Source organism: Dama dama, chromosome 6, assembly GCF_033118175.1.
Source record: "Dama dama isolate Ldn47 chromosome 6, ASM3311817v1, whole genome shotgun sequence".
Lineage (NCBI taxonomy): Eukaryota > Metazoa > Chordata > Mammalia > Artiodactyla > Cervidae > Dama > Dama dama.
Genome location: NC_083686.1, coordinates 32,183,382 through 32,202,816, shown reverse-complemented (window position 1 = coordinate 32,202,816; position 19,435 = coordinate 32,183,382). Strand labels below are relative to the sequence as shown.

At 36.6% G+C, this 19,435-nt stretch overlaps 1 protein-coding gene across 1 annotated transcript; it reads right to left on the bottom strand.

Moving 5' to 3' along the window:
- Window positions 1–425: 425 nt before the first annotated feature.
- On the bottom strand, window positions 426–16,036 carry LOC133058707 (transmembrane protease serine 11B-like). The gene is made up of 10 exons (XM_061145577.1): window positions 16,029–16,036; window positions 12,707–12,831; window positions 10,431–10,546; window positions 10,284–10,351; window positions 8,736–8,896; window positions 7,157–7,195; window positions 4,181–4,358; window positions 1,730–1,989; window positions 1,200–1,342; window positions 426–587 (listed from the first exon to the last, which is right to left on the bottom strand). Exons 1-10 carry the CDS (start codon window positions 16,034–16,036, stop codon window positions 426–428), a joined length of 1,260 nt encoding a protein of 419 aa, XP_061001560.1.
- Window positions 16,037–19,435: the final 3,399 nt, after the last annotated feature.

The following is a 19,435-nucleotide window of genomic DNA, read 5'->3' as shown; positions in this document are numbered from 1 at the left end:
ATGTGAATGTCCATTATTTGTCTTATACAGTCCAGTTTAACAACATGAATTTGTAACTTATAGAATGAAAAATAATTTGTTTGGTATATCTAGCATATTTGTTCTCATACTAATAAAATGTGAATTTTTTTTAATTCTGAAAAATAAAGTATATTCTTAATTTAATGGCAAGGTAAACCAGAACTAAGGTATTAATAAAAATATTTTGATCTTTCTCTTTTTCTTTCTGCTTCCTATATTAGTTAAATAGATAAATAAATGAATGGATAGTGTTTTAGATAAAATAAAACATTAATCAAGACCTTCATTCATTTGTATGTAAGAAAATAATTGGTATATAAACAGTGAAAAGAAAAATATTTTGAGAAAATGGATAAGAATATCCTATAGTTGTCTTTCTGTTATGTTCCAAAGTTACTTCTCTTTCAGAGTCCTGTCTTGGAGGTAATCCAGTCACGATAAGCAGTCACTCGAGTGTAGACACCTGGTTTATTCTTATTACCACACCCTTCTCCCGCGCTTACTATTCCAACAAGGTGCCAGATGCTCCTAGAGTTGGGGTAAGCCAGTGGTCCACCAGAATCATTCTAGAAGAAAACAAGAAAAAAAAAAGTTTCTGGTCCTGAAACATTTCTGTCTCTACTCTTGAGTTTTCAATAGGCTCTAGGCAGTGCAGACAATTCATGCTCTTCAGGCTTAGAACTGTGGAACTACTGAGTTTCTTCAGGACCCAGGGCAATTATAAATCAGAACACAGTGCCTACAACTGGACTGGATTGGGTTGGGAAGACTAGAAGCTGAGTTTGTAATGAGTCCAACCCTAAAAATGGCGAAAGTGACTCCATGATGAAGCCTCTGTAGAATGGATGACATGTGCATGTGGCATCTCTGGATAATGAAGAGGCAGGCTCGTAGGTCTACAGGTTGCCCAGAAAATAGGGCCAAATTTATTTTATTACCTTGTAACTATGGATTCCTAGACTAAAAACTTCCTGAGAGCAGAGTTGTGTTCACCACTGCATCTCCAGCTTCTGAGCTGGGGCCTGGTACATTAATGAGATGAATAAATATTTGTTAGGTGTATTGAAATAAGAAGCTACTCTGTGAAAATCATTAAAACAAACAAAAAAAAAAGTGATAAAAAACTTCCATTGAATTAGTACTTGGGAAAAATGATTTGATAATGTATCTAAAAGTACCTGACAGGCATCTGCTTCTCCTGACATAAATCCAGCGCATAGCATTGTATCAGTCACCAAGCCAGATAATGCATATGGAGCATTGCAAACTCTGTTATCAATAATCTTCAAAAAGGCCTGCTGAAGTATCACTGGAAGAGGACCTAAGGGCAACAAATGCTGCATATTATGGAGATCTTAACCTTGTTTGTTAAGACAAAGAACAATCTGTAGAATAAAGCAGATTCTTTTGGTCACCAAGAGGCAGACCAGTCCCAGGCTAGACTGGTTTCTTTCTAATGTTTATTATAGCTGGCTGCCCCACACAGAAATTCCAAATTTTCCAGTTCATATTCCCAGAGATATTTCAGAAACTGAAGATGACGCCATGCTTTTTTGGTCCCATCACTTCGTTTTCTTTTCAGGTTTTTTTTTTTTTTTTTTTTTTATGAATTGGTTAATTGCATGAAAGAGTGAGTGATTGATTAAGTAATTATTCCTATGAAGCTATTACATGTTTACAGAAAAACTTACCATTCACATAAACTTACCATTCATATAAAGTGTTCCCCATCCTGTAACTACAACACTGTCATTTGCTGAGAGTTTCATTTTGGCTTCAGGAAGACAAATCTTACGAACATGCTTTGTAAAAGATACTTCTTCAGCGAGCTGTACAAGGGCAATATCATCATGAATCCCAGGGCTACTAAAATTTTCATGAACAATAATGTTTTGAACTTTCCGTGTCATATATGGTTTATTTACTACAGTTCCAAAGTTAACCATCCAATCTTCTGAATTATTTTTCCTGGAAGGCACAATTTAATTAAAATACACTCAATTTGAGGGTCAAAATGGTATTCTCAGTGGTTATCTTATAACTTTAAGATATGTTTCCCAAACAGTACTATAAAGCACTTAAATTCTTGTTTTAAAAATGTCTTTGATCTGGGGATGTCATAAATGCTGCAGACACATAAAAATAGTCCTAAAGACTATTAGAGCTGTGTGTTGTTGTTTAGTAGCCAAGTCATGTCCAACCAGACTCCTCTGTCCATGGGATTTCCCAGGCAAGAATACTGGAGTGGGTTACCATTTCCTTCTCCAGGGGATCTTTCTGACCCAGGGATTGAACCCATGTCTCCTTCCTTACAGGCAGGTTCTTTACCATCTGAGCCACCAGGGAAGCCTGTGTTGGAGTGTTGTGTGTGTGTGTGTGTGTTAGTTGCTCAGTCATGTCTGACTCTTTGCAACCCCACAGACGTAACCCAGCAGGCTCCTGTATCCATGGAATTCTCCAGGCAAGAATATTGGTGTGGGTTGCCATTTCCTTCTCCAGGGGATCTTCCCAACCCAGGGATCAAACCCCAGTCTCCTGCATTGCAGGCAGATTCTTTACCTTCTGAGCCACCAGGGAAGCCCATATTGGAGCTGTTAGCACACTACAAAAACTCCTAAATAGTCACTGATGTCTCCTGCTACTTCAGCCTCATCTGGTTTCTATGCATTTGAGCAATCACATACGCTGGACTCCATGAGCCCATGGCAGGGCTCTTGACGTCTGTCTGCATACATAAAAAAATTGCAACTAGTTTTCATCCAATCACTCCACTGTATTTACCAAGTCAATGCATCTTGGCTTCTAATTTAGATTTTTTTTTGACCAGATTCTCCAGTTCCTCTGAAATTCTTTCTCAATTTAGGCCCTAACATCCTATTCAATTACTGTCACTTTCCTCAAAATGTCAGGTGCATTTTTTTTTTAAGATTTCAAAATCTTCATGTAACTGTGATCCTGTTGAATCCTTCTCCCATTCTGAAGTCTTCAGTGACTCCACACACTCAATAGCTGTGTTTCTTTAGTAAGTAAGCATCTTGTCATTTAGAGGTGTCCCTGATGAATAAAACTATATTTTCATTTTTTGTTGTTGTTGTTTTTTGTTTTTGAATAAAACTATATTTTCTAAGTATATTTTCTAATGTTTCCTTTTACAAATCTTCTTTACTTCAAATATTTATTTTTGTTTGCTGTCCATAAAATACAACTTGTGTCTCTTCATCCCAACACATTTGAAGATGACTATTTTTTCAACTCAAAATATGCATTATTCTTTCTGATCTATCTACTCCAATCAAACAAACTTTATCTCTTTAGAGTCTGGAACCAAACTTGTAACTGCATATCTCAGCTAGAATATGTTCTCTATCTTCATCAAGTGTCCATAACACATACTAACATCTGTGTTGTACATGTGACACTTACTACTCTATGCTGCATAATACCTTTAATATATCATATTTAAAGTTCTTCAGCTAGATTGTAAATCCCTAGAGCACAAGACAAATAAGCACCTTGTAACTGGATTTAGACATACCTGCGTTCACACTCGGTTCCTGTTGTTTAACAGTGGTAGGATCTTGGTCAAGTTATATCACCGTTTCTAAACCCGATTTCCTCACCTTTAAATAGTTTCAAGTATACCTTTCACATAGTATTATTGTTATGATTACATGAAATGATGTGAGGAAAGCACTTAGTATCTGGCCAAAGCCCTTATTTGGGAAATGTTAATTGCTTCCATTCGCTTTTCCCTTAGTTGCCCCCATTTAAATGCCTTTGTGTGCAAACAAAGGCATTTAAATGGGGGCAAGGCAGTGAGCTTCAGTTGGGTCCAACTCTTTGCGACCCTACAGACTGTAGCCTCCCAGGATCCTCTGTCCGTGGGGATCCTCCAGGCAAGAGTACTGGAGTGGGTTGCCATACTGTCCTCCAAGGGATCTTCCTGATGCAAGGATCAAACCGGAGTCTCCTGTGTCGACAGGCAAGTTCTTTAGTGCCACCTAGGAAGCTCTTAAATGTCTTCACTGCCCTTAATTATGAGAGCACTTGTAAATTTCATGTAGTCCTGGTGAATGTCACACATTTAGGTTAACCTTCAAAGAGCTCCCAAATAGATCTGCAACCAGAATCTTACACTTAGTCAGACGTTCAAACTTACCTAGCAAAGCAGTGAGCTGCAGACAGGAGCCACCTGCTGCTGATCAGAGAGGCGCCACAGTGGTGTTGGCCTTTCCATTGCATGCTTGCCTGCCATGGCCACGCTCCCACCAGGGCATTTTCCCCATTCACAATTCGGTTGCCTACTGTGATACTGTTGGTGAGTCTTCTTCCACAACCTGAAAAAAGGATTTATTTATACAAGAGCAGGTAACTTTGATTATGCTTTATAAGAAATAAATTTTAAAACAGTTCTTGAAACCCTTCAATGATTGTCCTGCATCTCCTAACCAATGCTGTTTCTTTCCAGAATGTACGTTTATTATGGTAGCACTCCATCCTTGTTTTGATGACTTTTACTTTTCCTCTTTTCCAGTTTCAAGAATCTTTCAACTGTTGACCTTTCTTGTATCTATCCTTTATAGTTCTAGTCTCCCCAAGTAGATTGCATAATTTTAAAGGTGGAGACTTTGCTTCATTAATATCTTACACAGCATGTACAATGCTGTCTGTAAAGCCCCATGTGGACAATACATGCTCCATAAATATCCACTGAATGAATGAATGCCTGGCTGTATCAAACTGTGGGCCACATGATACTCTTAAGAGAATTTGCTTAAAAAGTACAAACTGTGTTTTTTAACTTATAATAAACATATTTGATATAGCCAATTTTTGCATTTTCTTATTACCCTCAGTGTCTTATTACCCTCCTTTTTTCCTTCACTTAAAAAAAAAAAAAAACTAATTCAGCCATGATATTCTTCGTGATTCCATTTCCTGAAAATAATTCTCACTTCACCCTTTTGGACAACCCATTACAAATAGTCAGTTCAGTCATTCAGTTGTGTCCAACACTGTGACCCCATGAACCACAGCATGCCAGGCCTCCCTGTCCATCACCAACTGCCAGAGTTCACCCAAGCTCATGTCCATTGAGTCGGTGATGCCATCCAACCATCTCATCCTCTGTCGTCCCCTTCTCCTCCTGCCCTCAGTCTTTCCCAGCATCAGGGTCTTTTCAAACGAGTCAGCTCTTTGCATCAGGTGGCCAAAGTATTGGAGTTTCAGCTTCAGCATCAGTCCTTCCAATGAACACTCAGGACTGATCTCCTTTAGGATGAACTGGTTGGATCTCCTTGCAGTCCAAGGGACTCTCAAGAGTCTTCTCCAACACCACAGTTCAAAAGCATCAATTCTTCGGTGCTCAGCTTTCTTTATGGTCAAACTCTCACATCTATACATGACCACTGGAAAAACCATAGCCTTGATCAGATGGATCTTTGTTGGCAAAGTAATGTCTCTGCTCTTTAATATGTTATCCAGGTTGGTCATAACTTTCCTTCCAAGGAGTAAGCATCCTTTAATTTCATGGCTGCAATCACCATCTGCAGTGATTTTGGAGCCCAGAAAAATAAAGTCAGCCACTGTTTCCACTGTTTCCCCATCTATCTGCCATGAAGTGATGGGACCGGATGCCATGATCTTAGTTTTCTGAATGTTGAGCTTTAAGCCAACTTTTCCACTCTCCTCTTTCACTTTCATCAAGAAGCTCTTTAGTTCTTCTTCACTTTCTACCATAAGGGTGGTGTCATCTGCATATCTGAGGTTATTGATATTTCTCCCGGCAATCTTGATTCCAGCTTGTGCTTCATCCAGCCCAGCATTTCTCATGATGCACTCTGCATATAAGTTAAATAAGCAGGGTGACAATATACAGCCTTGACATACTCCTTTTCCTATTTGGAACCAGTCTGTTGTTCCATGTCCAGTTCTAACTGTTGCTTCCTGACCTGCATATAGGTTTTTCAAGAGGCAGGTCAGGTGGTCTGGTATTCCCATCTCTTTCAGAATTTTCCTCAGCTTATTGTGATCCACACAGTCAAAGGCTTTTGGCATAATCAATAAAGCAGAAATAGATGTTTTTCTGGAACTCTTTTGCTTTTTTGATGATCCAGCAGATGTTGGCAATTTGATGTCTGGTTCCTCTGCCTTTTCTAAAACCAGCTTGAACATCTGGAAGTTCACAGTCCACGTATTGCTGAAGCCTGGCTTGGAGAATTTTAAGCATCACTTTACTAGCATGTGAGATGAGTGCAATTGTGCAGTAGTTTGTACATTCTTTGACAATGCCTTTCTTTGGAATTGGAATGAAAACTTTTCCAGTCCTATGGCCACTGCTGAGCTTTCTATGTTTGCTGGCATATTGAGTGCAGCACTTTCACAGCATCATCTTTCAGGATTTGAAATAACTCAACTGGAATTCCATCACCTCCACTAGCTTTGTTCGTAGTGAAGCTTCCTAAGGCCCACTGAATTCACATTCCAGGATGTCTGGCTTTAGGTGAGTGATGCTATGGCATCGTGATTATATGGGTTGTGAAGATCCTTTTTGTACAGTTCTTCTGTGTATTCTTGCCACTCTTCTTAATATCTTCTGCTTCTATTAGGTCCCTACCATTTCTGTCCTTTATTGAGCCCATCTTTGCATGAAATATTCCCTTGGTATCTCTAATTTTCTTGAAAAGATCTCTAGTCTTTCCCATTCTATTGTTTTCCTCTATTTTTTTGCATTGATCACTGAGGAAGGCTTTCTGATCTCTCCTTGTTATTCTTTGGAACTCTGCATTCAAATGGGTATATGTTTCCTTTTCTCCTTTTTCTTTTCACTTCCCTTCTTTTCACAGCTATTTATAAGGCCTCCTCAGACAGGCACTTTGCTTTTTTGCATTTCTTTTCCATGGTGATGATCTTGATTCCTGTCTCCTGTACAATGTCACAAACCTCCATCCATAGTTCATCAGGCAAACAGTCAGTGTTTTTCAAAAAGAAATGCTAGACAGATATGTGGCATCGCCAATAATTTTGAAAGACTACTACAGATTTCCAAAATGAAATACTTCTAGAAATTTTGTAGCAAGATGATGGGGAAATATTTATGAATGTGTTAAATTTATAATAAAGTTTCTAAACTTACAGTTGTTGGTAAGCATTTCAGCATTATACTTGCTGATTTCTGAAATTAAGAAACAAAAACATAAGGTTAATAAAATATCACCAAGCAATTCTCTTCAACCAAAGGACTAAATTTCCCAACCCAATTACACCCAATATTTAACTATTCAGATTAGTTCATGTATTATTTATCAACCCCTCTGACTCCTACTTGCTCTATTTTGGCCATCTCTCCACATCTCTACCAGGTAGTATAGGCAAAAGGAAAAGGAAATAAAAAAGCAAAAGTCTCAGTTTTATAATAGTTGAAGTAAAGCATTTAGAGAAATAAGACGCTGACACTCTTACTAAAAGAGGCACTGGGCATAATCTTTGGATTTTTCCCCCTATGATAATTCACACTATTTTGAAATAGAGTAGTCTATAGTTTAAAGAAAAATAGCAATTAAAATTACATTTTATTGAGCCTACCCTGCTGTTTAGAAGTCATCTCATTACTTAGACTGAATTGTGAAATTTTGAGAATTTGACTTAAATTTAAGTCTCTTTTCTTTTGGAAAGAGACCTTAGAGAGAAAGAAAAGAGAGAACATTCAAAAAAGGCACGTCGGAAAGTGTTGAACCTGAATTCCTAGGAGACAGAGGGGCCGTAACTGGTACAACTATCTTTCCTAATGACTAAGCACAAAGGAATTATCTTGCTCCTTGCAAAAGTTCTAACTCAAACTCACTTCTCATGAGTGGCCCATTGGTAACAGAGACTGTATTGAAGCAAAGAGCTGTAACTGGCAGCTGGTGACCATTATAGCCTTCAAGGATACTAGGATCTATTGTCAGTCTGGAAGAATCACAAAACTGGCCTCTGGAAACACAAGCTTATCACCTAACAGACTTTTTAATAATCAAAGTTTAGAGTTTCAAGATCTTAGCAAAACCATAAAAAATTTCTGAATAATTACTTTCTGTACTAGGGCAAAATCCGATCATTTTCTTTCCTTGTTTTCTAAGGAATTATTTCAGGCAAACTTTATCTTTAATAGTATTACTTCCATTCTTCCCCAAGAAGCAATGAGAATTCCCTAATCATCAACTTTACCCTTACTCCTCCAATCTTTACACTGAATGATCAAGAAAACCCCAAGTTTGTTTCTTATAATGAGATCCTGACATAAGTAGAAGGTAAGGAGGAATATATGGAGGAGCCCACTCCAGTATTTTTGCTTGGAGAATCCCCGTGGACAGAGAAGCCTGGCAGGCTACAGTCCATGTCATCATGGACTCGACTGAGTGTCTAAGCAAAGCACAAGAAGGAATATGGCCTCAGTTATTATTTTTCACCCCCTTTTCATCCATTCCAGCCAACCCTTCCAAACTCATGAGCATGCCTGTAGCTTAACACTTATTTCTATCACTGTTCAGACAAAGAATCTATAACACTCCCCTTTACAATACCACCTCAATTGTAGAAGGGCCATAGTTGGGAAAACTAATTTTTCCTAAGAAAATTCCTAAAAATTTTGGTTCGTTTTTTTTCCAGTCCTTTTTTTTTTAAAATAGTCTAGGTACTTAAGTAGTAGAAAATAACATTAAAAAGTAAAATACCTGTAAGTTTAATGGAAGCAGGAACTGCGTTCCAGGATGCCATGTTGTCCTTCAACATCTGATGTAAGATGGCCTTGATTTTAGGCCTCATGCTATTCTTTTTTGCTGGAGGAAACTTGAATGTCAACTGTAAGTGTACACTTGAACCATTGGAATCAGGACTAGAAATAACAGAAATGTTCTAGTGTGCTGCTTTCTGATTTTTTAGATGTTTTATGAACACATTAGATTTCCCACATTTTAATTATTATATTGCCTTTACATATCTTAAAAAATAATACAGATATCGTCTCAGTATATATAAAGTATAATGGTCCCTAAGAACCTAACTGGTTAAGAGGTATTGTTCATGAAAAAGGATGTGAACTGCAAACTAGAAATCAGAATATCTCAAACACATGTAAGAAACTGAATACTGGCCAATAAATAATTGGCTTGAGATTTTATTGTATTGTAGAAAAAAATAGTGTTCTTATATAGATATTTTCTAATAGCTTAATTTTAGAGAAAAAGATAAATGAGAACTTAAATTCAGGGTCTGGAAGTATTCAAAAGACAACTTCTAGCATGTATTTGGGAACCAGTACTAAACTTCTTCCTATAGATTCTTATACATGTCCACCCCAATAGATCTATGCAATGAAAAAGTTCAGAAAGGTAATTCTAAAGCATGAAGATAATCTCCATTATCTACATCATTTTTATTAATCAGGAAAGAAGATAAATTCATTTTGGAAGATTTTCAAACAAAAATCCATATTAAGCATGATTAAAAAAAAAACAACTTCAACTTTATTTTCAAATAATTATGATTAACTGAAGACCCTTTGAAGATTTTTGCCTGTCTGTAAGAAAGTAGACTGGTTGGTTGGTTAGATGGTTGATTGGTTGGTTAGCTGGATTTTTTGTCTCATTTCATCTTGTTTAGGGAGTTCAGACTCACAAGTGCTCCCTGTATCACTCATCCCCTATGCTTTGTCACACTGCCTCCCTGCATCCCTCATCCCCCCCCCCCCACCACCACCAAGAGCACTTACAATACATATTCAGACAAAAGTTACCTTAAAAGATTCACTTTCTCCAGTCATTAAAGTGATGGTAATTATTAGAGAGAACAAAAGAGGATTATTTTAGAAAAAGTATGGCCAGATGGGTATTAAATGGGAAAAGAGATGATTAGTGTATCAGTAGCAAAACAATCAGCTAGAACTCCTGGTTCTGCATAGAGTTACAATTATCTTTTATCATAGAAGTCAGGACTGACTGCCACCAACTACCTTATAATTCCCCTTCAAGTGCAGAGATTAAAGATTTGAGCAGAACATTGCCTACTTGAATAGAAATTTGTTCAATACAGTGATGCTATAGTTTATGGGGAACTTTTTAGTCCCTTTCTTTTTACCTTTCTTCCCTTCTCTCCTCCCTCCCTTCCTTCTCTCTCTCTTCCTCTATCCCTGTCTCTTGCTGTTGTGGTTATTTAAAGCTGAGGCTGATGTGACATATTATCTACTTCTCATACCGTAATATCTTGAATGAATTTTTACTTACAGAAGCTTGATGACTTGAGAGTTTATATATTCTTTGTATACACTAGAATTTTGAAATGCATCAGACATCTGTCAAGAGAAAAAACAAAAAAGCTACCATGTATGTTTTAATGAAATTTATAATAAAATAAATAAACTTCTGACTTACCTTAGTCTCAATATCTTTGCTTAGATCTGCGCTGGCCTGTGAAATTGCTTTTTCACAATTATCATTGTATGTGACTCCAGTAATATGAAAATCACCTTGGTAATAATAACTCTTTTCTGTGAAATAAAGAAAATACTTAGAAAACTTTAAAATAAACTTGACCTCAAGTCCCTCCATATCTTTATCTCAAAATTAATAATCAGAACTGGGAAATTATCACCACTTGAAAGAGAGATCCCCCTAGCTCTCAACCAATTCTAGTTACCCACAGTATTAACAAAGACTGTATGAATTCGTAAACCAGAGTCCTAGAGTAAATCCATCTTCCAAAATTGCTTCAAACACCTTTTAAAACAAACTTTGAATGTCTAATTTTATTTCAAGAAGTCCAGTTCAACTAATTTAGATTTAGGTAATATAAGCTTGTCTAGCATTGAATCTGAAATAGTAGATAGCTGATCATGTAAAGAAACTCAAGAGTAAATTCTCATCCCACACACTTCCTGCTCAAGCCAGGATGACTGTAGGGCTCCATTTTGCATCAGTCCTTTCCACTAATTCATTGTTTCTTTTTTAAAAAGGGACTTGTTAAAATGCAAACCATATTTTGGAAGACTAGCTAATTAAGCTACTGGTCCCCAATAACATACTGACAAGGCTTCTTCACGGTAGCCTGATTTGGAAAACTCAGAGCGCTATCCATAAGGAAACTATGTGAATAAAGTTTTTTTTAATGAGTAGAGATAAGAAGTAGATAGAAAGATTCAGACTATGGAGAGGTGGTGGATAGACAAGGCAGGCAAGAGACCGTGAGCATCCACTACGCTTCCAAAGGATAAGTTTTGAAATTTCCTATTAAGATGGTTGGGTAAAAACAAAGTAGAAGAGGCTAGGTTGAAAAAGAACTGAAATTGTCACTGAATCAAGCAAAATATATCCACATTGCATTACTGTATGGGGTGATATATTTCAGAGGAATAAAACAGGAAAATCATGAAAAAGTATTGTCAGAATAGTACACTTAAAGTATTAGGATGAGGGTTTGTGCTCAACTATACTAAAAAGCTTGTGATATCTAGGAAGTTACTTGACTTTCCTGAGCCTCAGTTTCCTGCATGTGCAAGGAGGGACAGTAGTAAAACCTGCCCTCCCAGGCTCAGAGAATTAGTGTGAGGATCGAGTGGAGTAACACACACCAAGTTTCTTTCAAAATATTCAATGGATATACAAACTTCGGGGTTTACTTTTCCTGAAAGATAAAAATAAAACCAGCTTTCTGGATGTAAACTTAATGAATGTTATTGAAAATAAGATCAAGTTAGCATAAGCATTCAGCCATTTAGCCACTCTTGACTGTCCACTATTAGAAAAGCCATTAGTGGAGTATCCACAGTGCTTATCAATTATGTCATTCAGAAAAGTTTGTTTACATATTTGGTTGCATCAAGTCTTAGTTGCTGCACGTAGGATCTTCATTACCTCATGTGGGATGTTTCATTGTGGTGCACAGACTCTCTAGTCGTGGCACAAGGGCTCCAGAGCATGTGGGCTCATTAGTTTTGGCCCCGGACTTAGCTGCTCCACAGCATGTGGGATCTTAGTTCCACAACCAGGGATCAAAATGCATCCCCTGCATTATGAGGCAGATTCTTCATCACTGGACCACCAGGGAAGTTCCTCAAATGGATCTTAACAACCAACATCAGAGCGCAAGCATTGGCTCAGACGGTAAAGCATCTGCCTGGAATACAGGAAACCCAGGTTTGATCCCTTGGTCAGGAAGATCCGCTGGAGAAGAAATTGGTTGGGAACCCACTCCAGTATTCTTGCCTGGAACATCCCATAGGCAGAGGAGCCTGGAGGGCTACAGACCATGGGGGCACAAAGAGTCAGACACAACTGTGTGTGTAGATCTTAGTAACCAATATCAGAAGGAACCAAGAAGTGAAGGGAATCTCTGAAGTTTGAGGTTTATTTTTTTTACCAAAAGATACAAGTTAGCTACAAACCTGCTCTACAAGCACCTTTATTGACAATGAATACTGGCATCATAGTACTGAGCATTTCAATCTTGTCCACATTCCCACAGCTGGTGATACAACTTATAGACTGGATCAAAGAGGCATCTGGTTCAAACAAATTACAATCTTTGGTGTCAAATAACATGAAATTATGTTGAAATAAAATAATGATTAGATGAGAAATTTTCCACAAAGAAATTTAATATTCCTGTTGTTTCTTGTCAATTTTTTAAGAAAATGAGAGTCAGTACTGACCAACTGCCAGGAAGTGGATGAGGAGACCAATAGTTAATCCCAAGATTGCCACGACTCCAAGAAAAATAAGGATGGTTCTCCATAATGGCCAAGATCTTCTCTGGGAAGATACACTGGTGTGTCTACTAAAAGAAGGAAGGTGACTTGAATCAGAGGATGTGCTGTGTGCTGTGCTGAATCAGATGATAAGTATTCTAAATTTACCTGTCTCTCCTCCAACTCATACAACACAATTTATAATTTATGCATCATATCTTTGTGTTAGCTTAAAACACACAAGCCTCAAATGTGTAAGGAGGATAGACCCTAATGCTCATTTGTTTAACAAATCATCTTTGAGTGCTATGTTAGCTGCTGGGGATACAACAGTGAACAAAATAGCATGGTTTATGCTCTCATGTTGATGAGGAGAAATCAACTGACTTTTTTTATTTACTTAAAACAGGTTATAAAACCTTATACATGATCTGATTGTAGCTTTGGAACTATAGCTACATCATATACATGGACATATATAGATTTATAAACAAAACATATAACATCATTTATATATTTAACTAAGTGTGTCAGAAAGCATCATGATGTCAATTTCAGCTTTCCCATGTTTTAAGATTATGGATAGACTTTTTTATTTCTGTTTACTTCTTCCTTATCTGTACTCTCTAATGTTTCTACAATAAGCTTGGATTATCTATACAGTATAATTTAATAGATACCTTTCATCATTACAACTAATCAATTAGATGAAAAATAATCAGAAAATATTATAAGTTGGCATCATACAGATAGAGTGATCTAGGCTTACAGTTAGGTCACATGGCCAGGCTTAATCTAATTTATATAAAGTTTGGGCATTATTCTTCATATCTTGAAAGACATGATGTCATGAAATAGTTCATTTGGAGCTGTAACACACACACACAAATTAATTTCAAATTTCAAAATAACCTCAACTGTTTCTTCAATCTTTGTTTTCTGCATTATACTAAACAAAAATGACAAAACAGAAGAGTTTGTAATCAGTAGATATATTTGTCAAATTAGATATTTTCTATGAGCAGGAAAACCTTTTTGTTCTAGTCCCTCCAGAACTAACTGACTTTTTGGTAGAGAAGATCCTTTAAAAATGAATTATAGGTAACTATGCCCCACCTGTGAAACTCCACCCAGTGTTAATTCAATTCCTCTCTGTTCTGTTCTTAATCCTACCTCTTTCTTATATCTCTTTTGCTGACTTATTCATTAACACTACCCTATGCCAACATTGTGAAAGCTCTTCAAAGAAACTCCCTACATTCCATACGTGCTTTTATACTGGAGTTCATTTGTATAATCTCATTTTCATAGGAAAAAAAGCTATTTGGGCACAATATTTCTTATATTAGATGAATCACACTTTAAAAGGAGCATATAGTTAATCAATCAATAAATAATAATAAATAGCAAAATTTACTATGATAGTCTCAAATTTGTTTTGGATTAGCCATTGTAACATAGGCTGGTGGCTTAGTCTCTGAGACACGAATATTAGTTTGAGAGACTCAAGCACTATATAGCCTAAATTAGGTACATAGTACAGAAAGTAGCTGAAATGGTTTCTATATAAAATAGTCACTATATTACATTGTATAAATACTTTTCTTTGAAGGTCCCTTTTAGGTGTTCTTGGAAGTTCTAAAGAATACATAGTGTTGACTATAGAACTGGTATTGCTTTTTCCCCTTAATTGTGAATTTCTCCCTATCATAAACAATTGAGGAGATTTTTTTATATATAAAATATCACAGCTTATGATTTATTCAACCTCTCCTCTAGTAAGTATGATGTTTGCATTCTGAAATTGATTATAATTTTTAATAACAGCTGAAATCATTAAAATCATGTTCTAGATATCCAAAAAAGTCCATTCATGAAATAATTTACTCCCATCTATCAAGTATATATTTTAGCCATAATTTTTTAAAGGTAGAAATCTGAGTTCCTGAATGAACCTCTCATTTAACAAAGAGAATAGGGTAAAAATTAATCTTCAATAAATTTAACCAACTCCATATGCTAAACTAAATTATACCTGACTCACTTTTGGACTGAATCTACTTCAAGGAAGAGCTCATTGCTATTCTGGTATAATTCAACTATTTACCTTAATAAAATTATAATAATGTTAAAAATAATGGTAACTACAGTATTCATAATTTTAAAACATTTGTCTCACAATAATTTATCTCCCACAGCCCATACCCAGTATCATATCCTAGATCAGACTTCCTTATAACCAAATTCTGGTACTGAATTAGCAGTTAAATTACAAAGCCTTACAAACTGTAGTTCTCATTTATTAAAACTTCATTTCCAACCACTTGAATTGGATGGACCTGAGTTTTGTTATACAGTGAAGAGTGTAAAATATGATTCCAATGCAAAATTCCCCAAATCTTATAAAGATACTTTTTTTCCCCATCATTAAAGTTATTCAGTCATTTCCGACTCTTTGCAAACCAATGGACTGTACAGTCCATGGAATTCTCTAGCCCAGAATGCTGGAGTGGGTAGCCTTTCCCATCTTGAGGGGATCTTCTCAACCCAGGGATCGAACCCAGGTCTCCCGGATTGCAGGAGGATTCTTTACCATCTGAGCCACATAGGGAGAGAGGCTTATGAATAAGGAACAAAGTATTAATAATTAATGATCAAATAAGTAAAAGAGCCTCCACAGCCAACTTTCTTCTGGAACTCTAGGAAAGCCTAGAGTCTGGAAAGGAACTTATTTGGAAATGTATTAAGTTTTGAGGGCCCCCTGCAGTTTGCCAGGTGCTAATTTAGGGTCTGTGTTGTAAAGTATATTATTCCAAAAATCTATAATGGCTTTCAGGTTTTTAAAATATTTATTTAAAAATTCATATTAGAAAACATGTTTTTGTTATACTATTAGAGAACAAAAATGGTAGTATTCCTTTTTTTTTGGCTGCACCTTGCAACATGTGGTATCTTAGTTCCTTGACCAGCAATCAAACCTATGCCCCTGCACTGGAAATGTGGAATCTTAACTACTGAACCACCAGGGAAGTTCCCGTGGTATTCTTATGTATGGTTACTTTTAAAATAGCAAATAAAATTTTCCTAAAATTTGATTAAGATTTTCCAATTTTCTGAAAATTTCCCAGAGACTTTACAAGGCCTTTAGATATCAGAAACAATAGCATGGATCCAGAAATAAAAATCTAAATTATAAAAAGCAACCAATGAACAAAAAACTAGCAGCTACTCTGTAGCAACCTGTTAGCTTTTATAGACTTAATCTCCCAAATAAAATTCCACTTACCTGTACATAGTCTTCTGGTTATTATGGTGGAGTCAGGAACAAAGATAGTGACGATGTTGAAGATGATGATGATAGTAGCGGTAATAAAGATAAGGGCTTTCTGGTGGAGCTTTTAAGATGATCAGAGTTTCCCAGATTTATGTGTTAACATTCAGTGTTGGTTGATTCATTTTTATGGGCTGGGTGAAATAAAGAGAACAAATAAAGTGAAACTTGTCTGACTAGTGTCAATGACTGTCATATTTCTTTGGTTTCAAGATAGGAGTCATCCAGGGAATGAAAAACTTCCTTGACTTGGCTATTTTGAAAAAAACTAATAGCCTAATCTTGGTCTGGTCACTTAAAAGGTACACCTAAGAAATAGCTTTTTGGTAAATCGAGATAATTCTAAGTCTGTGTTTGACCAGTTCCATCATTCTGGATTCTTCCTCCTCAACTGAAACCAGCTGTAACTAGGTAGAAGTTGCTGACAAAAGACTTTTCACAAGGTATTGATATTAGCATAACTAATATCACCACCATTTTGATATAATGAATTCTATCTCATTGTCATTTACATTTTCATTTCCCTAATTACCAGTGAAAATGATCATTATGATCATTATTTCACTTTTCAGCTATGCTGCAGCCCCAGTCTTTGTGTTCTGACTTCTATAGCCTGTTATACTGTGGTTTTCTGCTTAATTTTTAGCTCCTCTACCTCACCTGGACTGGCCAGTGCTCTCTGGCAAGAAACTATATGTACGTGAATCTCACCCAGTATAGCCCCTTCTCTTCATTAGTTTTCTTTGAGACAGCTTTTAAATTTCACCCACTATAGTCCCTTCTCTTCATTATTTTTCTCTGAGACAGTTTTTTGCCAGTTTTTGGTCACTCTGTACTACCTTCATATATTTTTTATATTTTTTCCAAGGTTTATAATTATTAATTCTAGAAAAACTTGATAGAAGATATTTCTCCATTTCCATAAGTGGAACTAGTCATTGGTGGTGTTTAAAAAACAGAATCTCTTAATTATAGTTTAAAATTTGCCAATATTTCCTTTTCAGGTTAGTATTTTATGTGTATATGTACATAGTTTGTTGAAGAATTCTTTGCCTTTCATAAAGATATACTTGCATATTTTCTTCTAAAAACCTTAGTGTTACCGTCTGCACTTAGATCATTAATTCACATCGCATTCCTTTGTGTGTATATTATGAAGAAGGAGTAAAGATGCATTTTTTTCCATATGACTATTAATTGACCCTGCACATCTTATTGAAATCATGTGCATGCAGTTCTTTATCCACTATCCTGCATTGCCACCTCTGTTATAAATCAAGTGTTGATATAAATCAAATGGGGGTCTCTTTCTGAATTTTTTATTGTTACTTTATTTTTTGTGTACTCTATCACACTGCCTTAATTATTGAAATTACATCATGTCTTGTGTCAACTTAAAAAGACACAAGATAAGAGTTGTCAGTTTAAGTTGTGTTCAAGGTCCTACTGAGGACTGTAGCTTGGAGACAGCCACTGAGGTAGCTCTGAGGAAACTGCTCCAAAGAGATAGTGGAGAAAACCAGTTTATGTATGATTTCTGGCTAGGAAATACATACAGTCAAGTATACATCTTAGTAAAAGACTACTTCTAGTCACAAAAAACAAATATCTCAAGTCAGTGATGTTAATGCTTTTCAATGTATGGGAAGATTCAAGAGTCCAGGGTTATTCAAATTCTGCTGGAGATGTTTACCCAAGGATCTAAGAGGTCTGTTTGTCCAAAGCACAATGAATCTCATTCTTTATCATCTGTGATGGATTGCGATTTAATACTTCTAGAACAGAACTTTTTCTCTGTTCACACTTGATATCTGGTATGTAAGTCCATATTTTTTTCTTTCCTCAAAATGGTCTTGGCTATTTCAGTCCATTATAGTTCCTTATAAATTTTAACATTGATTGATCAATTTCCAAAAAGAAATCTCTAGACTTTTGTTGGTATAGTATTGAATCTATAGATCAAATGGGGAAGAATTAACTTCTTAATATACTGAAGCTTCCAATCCATGAACTTGGTGATTTCTTCAGTTTATCTTGATTTTTAAAAAATTTCTCTCAATAGTGTTTTATAAGTATCTGAATAGAAGGCTTATACATGTTTCCCTAGGTTCAGTCTCATGTATTTGTTTTTTTCTACTCCAGTGTAAATCGTTGTTGATGGTGGTATTGTTCAGTCACTAAGTCATGTCCTACTCTTTGAGATGCCATGGACTGCTGCACGCAGGACTTCCCTGTCTTTCACTGTCTCCCAGAGTTTGTTCAAACTCATGCCCATTGAGTCAGTGATGCCATCCAACCATCTCATCCTCTGTCATCCCCTTCTCCTTCTGCCCTCAATCTTTCCCAGCATCAGCTTCTTTTCCAATGAGTCAGTTCTTCACATCATGTGGCCAAAGGATTGGAGCTTCAGTCTCAGCATCAATCCTTCCAATGAGCATTCAGGACTGATTTCCTTTAGGATTGACTAGTTTGATTTCCTTGCTGTTCAAGGGACTCTCAAGAGTCTTCTCCAGCACAACAGTTCAAAATCATCAATTCTTTGGCGCTAAGCCTTCTTTATGGTCCAACTCTCATATCCGTACATGACCACTGGAAAATGATACTATTTGTAAATGGTCAGTCAGTTAGTTCAGTTCAGTTGCTCAGTCGTGTCTGACTCTTTGAGACCCCATGAATCGCAGCACGCCAGGCCTCCTTGTCCATCACCAACTCCTGGAGTTTACTCAAACCCATGTCCATTGAGTCGGTGATGCCATCCAGCCATCTCATCCTCTGTCGTCACCTTCTCTTCCTGCCCCCAATCCCTCCCAGCATCAGGGTCTTTTCCAACGAGTCAACTCTTTGCATGAGGTGGCCAAAGTACTGGAGTTTCAGCTTCAGCATCAGTCCTTCCAATGAACACCCAGGACTGATCTTTAGGATGGACTGGTTGGATCTTCTTGCAGTCCAAGGGACTCTCAAGAGTCTTCTCCAACACCACTGTTCAAAAGCATCAATTCTTCGGCGCTCAGCTTTCTTCACAGTCCAACTCTCACATCCATACATGACCACTGGAAAAACCATAACCTTGACTAGATGGACCTTTATTGGCAAAGTAATGTCTCTGCTTTTTAATATGCTATCTAGGTTGGTCATAACTTTCCTTTCAAAGAGTAAGCATCTTTTAATTTCATGACTGCAGTCACCATCTGCAGTGATTTTGGAGCCCAAAAAAATAAAGTCTGACATTGCTTCTACTGTTTCCCCATCTATTTCCCATGAAGTGATAGGACCATGATCTTAGTTGTAAATGGTACTATTCTTTAAATTTTATGCTATATTTATTGTTGACATATATAAGTACAATTGATTAGTATATTGAC

Excerpts from the sequence above, each read along its gene's own strand:
- LOC133058707 (XM_061145577.1), bottom strand. Across the intron at positions 7,196-8,735 it reads TGCTTCCATTAAACTTACAG|AAATCAGCAAGTATAATGCT; the intron begins GTATTTTACTTT and ends TCTTAATTTCAG. Across the intron at positions 1,343-1,729 it reads GGGAACACTTTATATGAATG|GTCCTCTTCCAGTGATACTT; the intron begins GTAAGTTTATGT and ends TGTTGCCCTTAG.